General features: G+C 40.1%; 2 protein-coding genes across 11 annotated transcripts in view; both read right to left on the bottom strand.

Moving 5' to 3' along the window:
• LOC110156329 (tripartite motif-containing protein 67) overlaps positions 1 to 6,532 on the bottom strand; it is a 46,678-nt gene extending 40,146 nt beyond the window's left edge. For 8 of the 10 annotated variants that reach the window (XM_055149384.1, XM_055149386.1, XM_055149381.1 and 5 more), the window contains exons 1-3: positions 5,939 to 6,532; positions 5,882 to 5,894; positions 5,690 to 5,844 (exon numbers count right to left, since the gene is read on the bottom strand). In XM_055149384.1, coding sequence (XP_055005359.1) covers positions 5,690 to 5,844; positions 5,882 to 5,894; positions 5,939 to 6,532 — 762 coding nt within the window. Of the gene's footprint in view, positions 1 to 5,689 lie in introns of all 10 variants that reach the window. The other 2 variants (XM_055149377.1, XM_020920537.2) reach the window with 1 other exon arrangement.
• Positions 6,533 to 8,354: 1,822 nt separating this feature from the next.
• On the bottom strand, positions 8,355 to 12,936 carry exoc8 (exocyst complex component 8). The gene is made up of 4 exons (XM_020936752.2): positions 11,648 to 12,936; positions 10,825 to 11,078; positions 10,323 to 10,571; positions 8,355 to 9,608 (listed from the first exon to the last, which is right to left on the bottom strand). Exons 1-4 carry the CDS (start codon positions 12,795 to 12,797, stop codon positions 9,201 to 9,203), a joined length of 2,061 nt encoding a protein of 686 aa, XP_020792411.1. The 5' UTR covers positions 12,798 to 12,936; the 3' UTR covers positions 8,355 to 9,200.
• Between the last annotated feature and the right edge of the window lie 130 nt (positions 12,937 to 13,066).

Genomic DNA, 13,066 nt, shown 5'->3' on the forward strand with positions numbered 1-13,066 from the left:
GATGTACTATATGTTGTTATAAGTTTATTTTTCTATTGGCAAAAATAACGGGCCCTTAGGTATGTCTACTCTGGGTCATACTGGTTGGAAACAGACCCACTGATAACAATATTCAGTCAGAGTTGCGTTTTGTTTCATTCACACATGTATGAGTAATCTTTTATTATTATTAGTCTGTTTACATCTCCTAAGCTCAAAATGCTCTGTTCCTCTTTGTGATGTCATGCGGTAATAAAAGCCCTGAATTAAGAATTAAAAAGCCCTTAAAACCCTTCTCTTAAACCAAAAACCTTCCATTAACTGTCTTTTTCTCTTGTTTGCCTTTGTTTGTCTCTTCATGTAAAGCATCTTTGAGTATGAAAAGCGCTATACAAGTGTTTTATTATTCTGTATTATAATATAGGAAGTGCTCCAATACATGCACTCATACACTTTTATTAGAATCATTTAGATGATTTCAGCCCTGGAATTGCCGATCTCCACTGGACTAACAGTAAAATGTAGCTGTTAATCTGAAAACTATGGTACTGACATCACAAGGTGGAATAGAGCATTTTGAGCTTTGGAGATATAGACAGACTAATAATAAACAGTTACTCAAACCTGTGCGAATGAAATAAAATGCAGCTTCCAGTATGTTTTAGGTAACTACATTCTAACATGACTTCAAGCTCACAAGAGTCAATTTTGGGTCAATTTAAACTTCTTATTTTCAGAGCAGGTAGGACAATGTGCGTGATGTATAGAAGTAGGACATTTTCAGCTTTTTCACGCCCTGCACTGACAACTTTCAAAACACAAAGAAAGACACAACAAACAATTCAGTGAGACCCACCACAAACCAAAATATCCAACCACTTCTGCTCTTTTATTGCCTTGACCTTTACAACAGACAAAGGTCTCAAATGCTTTCTCACATGAATGATGGTGTTGCAGAAATAAAATAATTATAAAAAACAAACAAATAATGCAAAAGAAATTCTAAATCTTGCGTCTCTGGAGGATGACAGTGCAGAGACACCTCCGCTGGGAGCAGTAACTTTGCATTTTCAGTTGTAAATATTTCAGCAGGGTCTTCTCATGGCTCAGTACTTTTGACGATATCCTTATCCAGGCCCAGATACCCTCTTGAGTGGTAGTGTGGCTGCTGCTGCTTTAAATAGCCCATCTGTTTTCTGCTCGACTGATCAGAGAAACTGGATCAGTGGGGCGACCTCCTTCAGAATGATAAAGTTCATATACGCTTCACTCCTATATCTAGTAACTATGGTGTAGACTTGTGCCTGTGAGGGGTGCTTTGTGGGTAAAGTGGTAAAAATGTGCTCTGGTCTAATTGTGTCAAAACAGATATTACCAAACATTTTATAATCATTGCCATCTTAACCAGGAAAACTGTAATTAATATTATTCTGTTATAATCGAATATTACAAAACTGAAATCTTCTTGTGTTATGAATCTTCATTTGTCATGGTAAAAAAAAAAGCAGTGACTATATTTTCCTTATTCATTCAAACACTTTGCATTGGTAGATCTTGTCTCTCTTCCAGACCTGGCCCTGCCTCATGGTTCCAGCACAGTGCTCTTGTGACAGGACAAAAACAAGTCTTCATCTTCACACAGGGGCAGACATGACAGATGCCCCACAGTGTACAACCAGTGCAGCTGCTTCTCATGTGGAACCAGCTTTGGAATCACAACACTAAACTAAATGCACACCATTTCAAGGGAACACTGAACAAGCCTGCTGTAAGATCACAAGGGGATAAACAGATGTGAAATATGAGCCTTTAAAAAAAAAAGATTTGACTATATCAGTGTTGCTGTATTTTTATAATGTAATGTGACTGAGCCGTATCAATCGGAAATGAATAAATTAAAATCTTACATCTATATTGCGTTTTTCAAGCTTCACAAGCCACTCAAAGTGCTACGGCCATTATTTATTCCCTCTCTAATCTGTAGCTGCAGCTGCCCTGTGATTGACTGGAGGAAGCAAGACAGCCTCCATCCATCACAATTAAAAACACACTTACAGAAAGGCATTTTTACAACAGCACAGTTATTATTATCCCGTATTTCACTGCTTCTGTTTGCGTTTTCTGTTGCAATTTTAAACCTTTTCACATGTAAAGCACTTTGTAACTATTAAGAAGTGTCTTGCTAAAGAACACAACCGCATTCACGGGCCGAGCTTGAACCAAACCACTATAGACACAATGGCCACTGTAACTAAATGTCTAAGGATCAAAACGGTTCTGTTGAGCTATGACGGAAAGGTTTTTATTACGGACTCTTCCCTCTTCTCTTGTAATGTAAATTTTAGAATGATTATTTATGTTTCGATTTGTTTGTATTGTGATTGATGTCTTTCTTATTCTGTAAAACACTTTGAATTACCTGAATTACTCTGAATTATAAATTGTGCTATACAAACAAATTATCTTGCCTATAACCTGTGAGCCACTGGGCCATATGAGTAACACAATGAGGTGAGATAAAGCTGTCCTAACCAACACGATAATATGTTCTGTAATGTAATAATGGTGTATAGTATAATGATTGCATTTAGTCCTGTAGAGCATGCTTTAATAAAACCTGCTGAATCACTGTGTGCGCACTGAGTCTGATCTGAACCAACAGCCTGGCATCTGCTCACTGTGAACACTCTGCCTGTAGTCAAGAGCTATACCATCAACGGGACACCTTCAACCTGCTAAATGACCAACAGAGCAAAGGTGGCTGACAGACATACGAGACAATGAATAGAAACATTGGCACCTATATGGTTTTCTCATTATGTCTTATATTCTAACACTAAGGCTTCTGGAGGCTGGTCTCCATTTATTATATATGTTTTTTCTACTAACAAGCGAGATAAGGAGTGTGGTTGTAAATGACTGACTGACACTTCAAACGCTCTGGAGATATGAGCTGTTTACCACCAGAGAGGCTCCATCGATCTCCCTCAAACATAAAAGACACTGCATTAACTACAGCAGCAGTGGCCATCTTGGATTCGCTCATTACTTATCAGCACCTTCTTCTTACGCCTGTTGTCCGCAAATAGGGTGTTTTATGGTCCAGTTATGGACAGGGGCAACAAAGGAGGATTTGCTGTGGTTTAGATCTGCTTTGAAAGTTCTGTTGTGGTTTAAATAAGAGATGATTTTGTTTAGGAATTTGAATGCCAAATATTTTCTGAGAAGTTGATAGCATGATGGTGTTGAATATGCACTTTCACGATAAAACAGAAATGCAAATTTTAAAAGAGTTTTGTTTTTGTGTCAAAGATATACAGAATTGCAAAGATTTTTCTGTGTTCGTCATTATGTGTAAATTTAAAAAGAGATGACACATGATACAATGAACTTAAACTCACCCATTCCTCAGACCGAACAATTCGGATTAATGAAGGAGCTATGAATAATTTGTGAATTCATAAATTATTTTAAAATCTCACTTGTACTTTAAAATAGGGTGACAATTTGGGTTTGGGAAGTGTAGAATTACCTTGAAAATCAGTGAAGCTGCATTCTTTGAGTTGGCATTTAGAAACATCCATAAACCTTGTAAATACCTTGTAATTTGAGTCAGAAATAAATCAGAATTGTTTTTTTTTTTTGTTTTTTTTTGGCATTTTTGAGCTTTAGGAGGAGGCTTATGTTAGAAAACATAAGTGAGGGTACATTGTGTTGCTAAGGACAATTGCTTACTCTTATCTCCTGCATTCACACTGCAGTAAATGTGCTACTTCAAAGTTATGACTCATATATATTAGTGCCTTATGCCTACACTAATTACTTCACAAATGCGTCAGCTAGAATCAAGTGAATTATACTTTGGCCCACATACAGAACAGAAGTGCTCATATTAATAATGAAGACAAGCAATCACAATGATATCCTGTCTCTCACCAGGCCAACAACGAAATGCAATGTCAAATCAATAAGAACACTGTAATTAAATGTGTAAGACATAGCCAGTTATGAAAAAACAACACAAGAAAACATTAAGCAGGATCCGTTATGATGCATGGTACATGGCTCAAGATACGATATTAGCACGATATGGTGATACATCGATATATCGCACATGACACTATGTGGTATTGCTGTTTTTTATGAACCAAATACATTTTAGCAACACAATTTCTTTATTAAACCACTACTTGTGCAAAGTTAATATGAAATACATCTACTATTATTTTACTAATCAAAACAGTGAATAAGTCCAGTGCACTGCCACAAAAAAACAATGCTAAAAGATACTAAAAATTACTCTTGGTGATTAGAGCTGGGTATCATTAAGAAGTTGCCGATACGATACATACCTCAATACACAGGCCACGATACAATACACATCTCGTTACATTGCACTTTCAGTTCGATATGATATATTTCAAATCGATTTGATATGGTTCAGTAAAAAGTAAAAGCTAAATCATGGCTGTGTTACTAAAAGTCTTTGTTAAACCACTTATTCTGCAAAGTTCATTTGAGAAACACCCATTTTAATCATCAAAACAGTGAAAATGTCAAATGTGTCACATAAACAACTTTCCTTCCTCTGAGCAAGCAACAAAACTGTAGCACTGTAACAAAATTATTTAGTAAAATATACAAAAAAATACTCTTGCAATATATAGATACAGCAGTCCCGATACTGATACTGTATCTTCACATTAAACGATACGATATACTGATACACCAAATTTAGTACCATAATATATCAATATTTTTATCCACATGAGCACATATAAGGATTGTACTACTCTCAAAAACAGCCTATTTAGTTCAGGGGTAAATACTCTCTAAATTCACAAACACAAAATGATTCTAAACTCACTGAACCATTACCATACATACATACATAGTTATACTGTTCTAGTTCTGGTGAATATATTTGTCAGTGCTGGTGGTTGTGCATTGTTCAGCTTGTATCTGCAGACAAAAATGCTGGCAGATCAAATGTAGACCCATATGTTGTAGATAATGCCTCAAAGGGGAATTGTGGTGGATTTAGAGGCATCCAGCTGTGTGCTTAAAGAATAACAATAAGGATGGATAAGCAGCTCATGCAAAACCCTTTAAGAGGTCCAAACAGCACGTGCGATAAAGGCTTTCTAATAAGACGATTACAATTTACTGATTTGTATAAATGTACCGCTAATAATACGATATGAGAATTTGAACTTGGAAAAAAGGCTGCTGTCCGTGGTGCTAGCCTTTCTTGGCATTTATTTGGGTCATCTGAGAAGTGTGATTTGATGGTTTGTCCTTCCACAATCTTTACTATACGCTTGGTAGTAACAGTGTTTGTTAGAAATATTAGTCCTTGTGCTGAGGAGGTAAAATAAAGTAATAAAAATGTAGGCTATAAGAATCTAATGATGAACTGTGCTCTCTGTGCATTCTGGGGAGCATCTGTCTGGTCCAATGTTGCAGCAGTGAGAAAGAAAGCAGACACCACTGTGATGATTTATGGTTTCTAGTACAGCTAAAGGCCATTCTAGCCACTTGAAGCACAGTTTGCTGCTAAACACTGGATTGGAAATAGTAGGCCAGTGTCTGTATAGATAGTAGACATAACGGTGCCACAGCTGGTCGCCTTTCAAGATGATCCTCCTAATTATGATCAATTATAACAGTAGACAGCTCAGCGTGGTGGAGCTGCGTGTTTCCTACTCACCTTATGTTGTTTCCACATCACGGCCAGCGGCTTCACGTCGTGTTGATTGTGCTTCCCCTCCTCCAAACACTTGGTGCAGGTTGGGCTCTTGCAGGTGCAGCAGTAGGCGCTGAAGTTTTGCGCTTCGTGGTCCGCGCAGGTGGCCGGTTTCCTGGCTGTGACGGGCGGCATCGGTGCGCCACTGCTCCCCGCCGCTCCTCCTCCGCTGCCGCTGCTGCCGCCCGCGTTTTCCGCCGCCGGTCCTCGGACGTTCTCGGCTCTTTTCGGCGGCGGGACGAGGCGGTGTTTTGCCAGAGGTCCGCGGGAGGGGTGGCACCGCTGTTGGCACGCGTTACAGTAGAACACGTCGCACTGCTCGCACATCACCGTCGCGTCCAATGGGTTGCGGTCGCACAGCTGGCACTTGACAGCCGAGGAGGAGGCGGACCCGGCGATGCCTCGGGTCTGCTGGTACTTCGAGACGATCGCCTCCAGCAGCCGGTTCCTGGCGAAGCCCCTCAGTCCCCGCTCGTCCAGGCTCACGCTCCGGTGGCACAGCGGACAGGTCAGGGAGCAGTGTCGAGGGATGTTCGGCGGGAAAACCCTCACTCCGTTTGGGGACTTGAGCTGGCACGGAGTGTAGGAGCCGTAGCCGCTATCAGTCTCGCTGTACAGACTCATCTTGTCCATCTCCAGGTAGTCATAGTCCGAGCTGCCCGAGGCTCTCTGCACCGGGGTCTCGCCTTCAGGGGTCTGCACGGTGATGTTCCACGCGCACGCCAGGCACACGTTGTGGGAGCAGGGCAGCAGGATGGGCTCCTTGTAGAAAGAGCCACATACCGGACATTTCAACTCTTCCTCCATGGCTCGTGTTGCAGGAGAGGGCAGCACCGGAGGCAGCTGCAGCATCAGTGAAAACACTCAGCAGCACCGACTGGGGACAGCTCCCAGTGCCCCGCTGCGCATGCGCGGAGGGGAGAAGGGTGGAGAATGGGTATTGGGCAAGTGCTAAAATTAATTGGATTGACTGATCTAGACTCACCTCCCCAAAACACCTCCTTGTGGTGTAAAAGGAAGACTAAGCTTGTACCACATTATTGAAATGATAAGGCTCAATAAAAAGTATACACCTCAAGTCTGACCAGTTAGCTCACATTTTAGTGAAGTTAAAGGTACAGAATGTTTGTAAGTTATTATTTCAAATACATAGCAAGTATCCTCAGTTTTAAACTATAACATAAACCACAGGCGTAATGTTGTCAAAACTAATGTACAAATTTGGAAAACACTGCAGGGCCTATTGATGATAAGGCTACTCTTGTAATGTAAATAAAGTGAAATGTAGACCTACATTGTTGTTCCTCAGATCTATACAAATTTGGCAAATACTGCAGGGCAAAGTGATGGTAAGGCTACCCACGCTTGCCTATCAAACCTAATCTGAGTCCTCAGAGGCCTAAATCCCTTCTCTCCCCTTGGAGTCATTAGAAGGACATGTCTGTCATTATGTCACCACTAATACTCAAAGATGATAATTAGAAACACAAATGCATAGAGTCTCATGTTGAACTTGTTAAACATATGAATGAAAGGCTGCATCTAAGTGTTTTCACAGGCAGGTAGAGTGGAGTATTGATCGGTTAACCTTTGCATTGTCAGACATGAACCCTGCATGTTACAGGCAAACATTTCACAGCAGCTGGGGGTCCCAAGAGAGATGCACTAATCTCACTCAATACAATAGCTTTCCATTAATTATCCCAGTTAGTGTCCTGTTACCTATAATGTCTATAGTAATAACGTGTGGAATGAGAGGTGGGCCCTAACCTCAACAGAAAGACATTGGCAATTTAAAATGTGTAATTCAATTCACTCCTCACCAGAGTTGTCACTCAATTGTGAAGCTCAATCTAATTGTCAGTACCACAGTGATAATAAAACAATACTCTTAAAAAAAGAAAATAGTTCAAGTCAGTTCTGTTCAGGAACAGTCCCAGTATCGATACTCGTTCAAATCTATTTGTATTATCGATCATTAACTGGGTATTGATTTTTTCTCAGCCCTACTCCAGAGTCAGTGATTTAAAATATAATCCAGATTCCGTCATGTTGAGAAACAATGTATTTGCACAACATCACTCAGCCTGAGTGTAAATGTAAATAAAAGTGTATGATGATGCACTAATCCCACATGTGAGTGCTTGTCTACTCCAGGGATAATCTGAAGTTGACTCTGCGGCGCCTCTGCTCCGGGCTACAGCCTGGTCACATCAGTGATTATAATGAGATGAGCCGTGAAGCCAAGCGAACAATCATTTGTGAAATCACGAGGACGAGATAAAAATATCTGAGTGCAGCTGACAGCCCTGGCACATGTCACTGATGGCTGATCACTTAGACACATCTTAGTTACTGTACATTTTGACCCAGTTCTAGTAGAATTATGAATCCCTAATTCACAAACACAAGTACATCTTTCATGAATGAAATCTGTGGCATGCTCTCCATAATATTCCATAAACATACCACCTATATTCACCACCAGATGACACAATTCACTCCAAAAATAAAAAGTTGTGTTGTTTTTTGAAAGTAAATTGAACTGTTGCATTGAGGAAACAAAATAAATGTGCAGCCTGAAGCATCATCTGAAAAAAAAGACAACCTTTTATCAATGCAAAGATACTTCTGTTCCAGTTATTTTTATTTGACCATTCATTCCTACAAGATTTAAAACAGTGCTCAAGCTTCAGTCATCCCTTTTTAGTCCCGATTTGACATTATAGAGTGAATATTGTAACTCCAGACTTTGAGGCATTAACTTTGCGGGCAAATGTCTCTGCTTGGTCGTACAACCATTACCCAATGTCTTCAAACCCAGGCTTTGTTCATCAGTAGAACATTAAAACCTATTGCACAATGACAAATTATCAATTTGGGTGTATTTGTGCCCTGTGTTTAAATATCTGATGATTTTCAGTGCAAACTGTGTGCAATAGAAATAAAAACTAAATTACAATCATATATTACAGTCAGTAATGAAGTTAATTCGCAACAGGTTTAAAAACAACTGTAGGCAGACTGTAAACTGTTTAGTGTATGTCTAAATCAAACGTAATGACAACATACAATAGTGTAAAAAATTTGCATTTTTGTAGCAATAATTAACTAGGACAAAGAGTTGCAAACCAACGCATTAAAGGCACTGTACCTGATTTTATAACTTAAAAACATAATCAGTTCATTTCAAATAGTTTGCAGTGGTCCAAAGTTATTCCTCACTTTCCTTATGCATCTAAAGGATCCTAATTATTCACCACAACAAGTTTATAAGCACTTTTCACAACGGGAGTTGTTGCATGCTAATTGCGCATTTCCTGATTCTCGGACAATACAATGCTTTATAATTAGACCTCAAGAGCTGCTTATACAATATACAAATGGGGCAAGAAAAACTTTGCTCAACTATATGGAAAAAACATCAGGTACAGACCCTTTAATTATTACAGTCTGTTGTTAGAGTGAACCTTGTTCAGACCAGAGATGTTGTGCTCTCAGGGTTGATCCGGACAGGCCTGGAGCTCTTCCTCAGGTCGTGCAGTTGTTTGGCCGGTTTGCCCACACTCTCCTCAAACCTGAACTCCACCACTGGCAGTACCGTGTCGTGAAGGAACGTGGCATTTTGGATGACGAAACTCTTCTTCTCGGGATCCTGTTCGCAGCGGAGACTATAGTCCACGTGCTGCACCGCCACCAGGATAATCTCCCTTAGGCTCTCCAATAAAACCATGTGGAGTTCAGGGAAGTACAGTTTGAGACCTTCCTCCAAGAAGCTCATCATCTGTTTGGTGAAGGCGACCATAGTGTAGCTCAGGTTCACCCAGCAGTCCTCCCCCGTGTACTGGTCGAAGCTGCTGATGCCACAACTGCGCATCTCATCCTAACAAACATGAATAGAGCTAATTATTATGGGTAAACTTCAACCAAGTAAATATGACAGAAGCAATAAAATTATTTGTAAATATATTCTGAATCCTGCAAAACGGAGTATCAAACAAGTGTACCGTTGAATTCTTTTCCCAAACTGGACCAAGAAATAGGGTGTGAAAATGGTCATATTACAATATATGTTTGGGTTCACATTCTAATATATGATGTCATCTTAAAAAGAAATATCCAAACAAAATATTAAACCTTAAATGACAACAATTAACATTTTAGGGCGCATTCACACTAGGACTTTAGAACCGTGCCGTGCTCGAGCACAATTGCATTAAGTTCAATTGCCGCACTAACACCTGCACAACCGAACTGGGCCACAGTCTGATGATGTCATTGGGCGGCGCTGTTTGTTTACATGTCGCACAGCAGAGCTAAAGCTTTAGTGGAGAAAATAAGCAGCATGATATATTTATTAAATAGTAAGGCGTCTTCTTATTATACGTGCTCCTCCTATAAAAACAGCGCGGAGGAGTGAGAAAAGTCAGAGGAGAGAGGTTGCAAAACTTGTTGCTGTCCACAGTCCTTATTGAATTCAGTTTGATTGGGCTAGTGTGAGCGCAAGCTTAGTCTAATCAAAGCAAAAAGCCATCGTTCCCAACAACAATACCCACATAAGCCATGACATGTCATCAACAGAATGCATGCATTCTACCTTTAGTTTGGACAGTGCCTCAGGTGTCATGAGATTCATCCTCCTCCACATCTCCTCAGAGTTCCTATGCTTGGTGGCTTCAATGATGATGTCTTTGTAGCTCTGGAGGGCTGCTTTAATGTCTTTAACCAAGAGGGACTGCAAAGTGAAGGTCAGGTCCAGCCCGATCTCCGTTAGCTGCTGGCAGTGCTCCTTGGCCACTTTAACACACTCGGCTGCAGTGGATAGACTCTCCTTACTGTCAAATACCTGGAAAAAACCATATCACCGGTAAATCTCAGAAAGGTCCGGTACATCAACAATTAAGGCTATTCTTAAAAAAATAAATAAATAAATAAAAACTGTCAGAAAAAGTTGGTAAGAGCTATCATAATAACAAATAATTCATCATATTAACTACACTTTTGATAGCCCTAACAAAGACATTTAGTTGCTTTTATCCCCTATCAGACATTGTTAAATACTCATAATTATTTCTTCATCTATAATCTTCTATATTTACCTGTTTACTGAAGGCATTCACAAACATTTTTATGGCAGATCCGGACCAGACAACAAAGGCTGAGTAACAGCCTGTGTTCCCCGCAAAGTCCATCTCAAACTCTTTGGCCGTCTCTAATAAACTGGTGAAGAAGATGTTGCAGAGTTTGTGAATGTACAGCAGAGTGGCTCCTTCAATTCTGAGCTGTCTAATGGCCGTCTGGACTGCAGCAGCACGATTCTTCAGGAACAGCTCACATGCTTTGGTGGACTGGCCTAAAAGACAACCCAATTGAAATGAAAATATATTACATTTACATTTGTTTTACATACATCTATTCTCATTTTTTTTCTAGAATTATTTTTCCCACAGCTTGTGATCTCATGTCATGTTGAAATAAAATCTTTTTAAATGAAATATTTATATCTGCAAACTGATAATGTATACAAGAATCACAAATCATTACAAAAAACCTATAAATGGGAAACTTCTTATAATGACCTATCTATTGATTACTTATTTGTGCTAAATGAATCAGTCATTGTTTGAAATGGTAGCCTTCAGCACTTCATAGATTCAGAGCTAAAGTTATACTTTATTTGAGTGAAATAATATTTATTTTTTTCTCATATAGGTACAAAGCAACATATTCTTAATGTTTCTATATCTTGCCTTTTCAAGATTTTTGAGCTCAAAATCACCAGCGTTAGAGTTAAATGAAAGAGTAACCTGGTCGCAATAAATGTGCAACTCAGATGCTTGTAAAAAATACTTGTAAAGGCAGAACTGATGAAGAGCATGTAACTAAACAGGAGCATGACCAGAGCAAAAAAGTTTAAAGCACCTAGCCTGATGAGCTGGGACACGGCACGTCTTGTGGCTTTAGGCCCTCCTCGCAGTGACCGGTCTGGGGACAGCTCAAACACCAGCACCTCAGTCAGCTGGCGCACCCGCTCCTCCACTTTGGCCCTGAGTTCTTTCACTTTTGGAGTCACCGGCTGATCTTTCAGATACTCATTGAGCTTGTCCAGAAGATCCACAGCACCCTCAAAATCCCTCTGAGCAATGCACACATCTAAGTCCTCAGGCAGCTCCTGTATCCACTCCAAATTCAAATTCACGTTTTCTTCTACATCGGTTGGTTCATCTTCTTCCACGTCAAAAGGGTTGGTGGACACCTCTGCTCTCACCGGAGAAGTAGGGACCACCTCCTCCTGTTTATTCTTATCTTTTGACACTTTATTCTTCTTCGTTTCATCCAAAATCTCAAGCCATTCCTTTTTAATCTTGCTGTTTTCTGCTTGGAAGATACGACTGTCGGGGAACATTAGAATCTTGAACATATCTTTCATTGGAGGGTTGTCTTTCACATTGACCACAGCGAAGCTCTCCAAGTCGTACAGTGCATTATATTTATACTTTATAGCACCTCTGCGATTTGGAAGCCATGTGGCAATAAGTAAGCAATCATTCATAAGGAAAGCATGCACTCTCTGTATTGGGGACATATTATCTACGTCAAACTCAGCCAAGTCTCCATTGTAAATCAGATGCCTGCCTGGTGTGTCCATAATGTTCTTAGCACCCTCTACTTTCTCCAACAGCGAGGTGAGCGTCCTCTGCTTGATCTCCTCCGTTTCTTTGGGGAAAGCTGCCTGCATTTCTTTAGACGTTTCATCCTTATCAGCACTTAGCAAGGCCTGGGTGATGCTTTCCATGATGCTCTTTTGCTCGGTGAGGATGTGACTCAATTGATACATCTCGCTTTCCAAATAGGAGATCTCCTTGGCGGTCTCTATAAACTGTCTGTAGTTCTTATACACGTTTTTCTTCAGGTTTTGAGCCGTTTCGTCCGCCAGATTCTGGATCTTCTGGCGGTGCTCCTGCAAATCTCGGTCGCCATCGGACTGCTGGGAGAGCTGCTTCACGTAGCTCTGCGGGTCGAAATTAGGCGATTCCAGAAGTTTACGGAGTCGATTCCCAGTTTCCGACATTTCTAATCTGCTTATATTATCCTAAATGACACGAAAAACAGACGAAGATTGTGCAAACAAGCATAAAAAGACCGCATATAACAGCCCCTAGTTCATTTCCGTCTAAAGCCAAAACAGGAAGCAAGACCGGAAGCTCCACCCCAAAACGTCACATGACCAGGACAAGTTAAATTATATGTTTTTATTTTATTTTTATTGAGTATTTTAAAATATGGACATTCAATATTTTTCTACAAACTAGACGAATAAAATTTTGATTAAATATTTTT

This window comes from Boleophthalmus pectinirostris, unplaced genomic scaffold (genome assembly GCF_026225935.1).
Source record: "Boleophthalmus pectinirostris isolate CB_2022bp ecotype Guang Dong unplaced genomic scaffold, ASM2622593v1 HiC_scaffold_13, whole genome shotgun sequence".
NCBI classification, from domain to species: Eukaryota; Metazoa; Chordata; class Actinopteri; order Gobiiformes; family Gobiidae; genus Boleophthalmus; species Boleophthalmus pectinirostris.

Coding starts and splice junctions, on each gene's coding strand:
- exoc8 (XM_020936752.2), bottom strand. CDS start 12,797: ATGTCGGAAACTGGGAATCGACTCCGTAAACTTCTGGAATCGCCTAAT. Junction 11,079..11,647: donor GTCCCAGCTCATCAGGCTAG/GTGCTTTAAACT, acceptor GTTGTCTTTTAG/GCCAGTCCACCAAAGCATGT. Junction 10,572..10,824: donor TGAATGCCTTCAGTAAACAG/GTAAATATAGAA, acceptor GGTTTTTTCCAG/GTATTTGACAGTAAGGAGAG.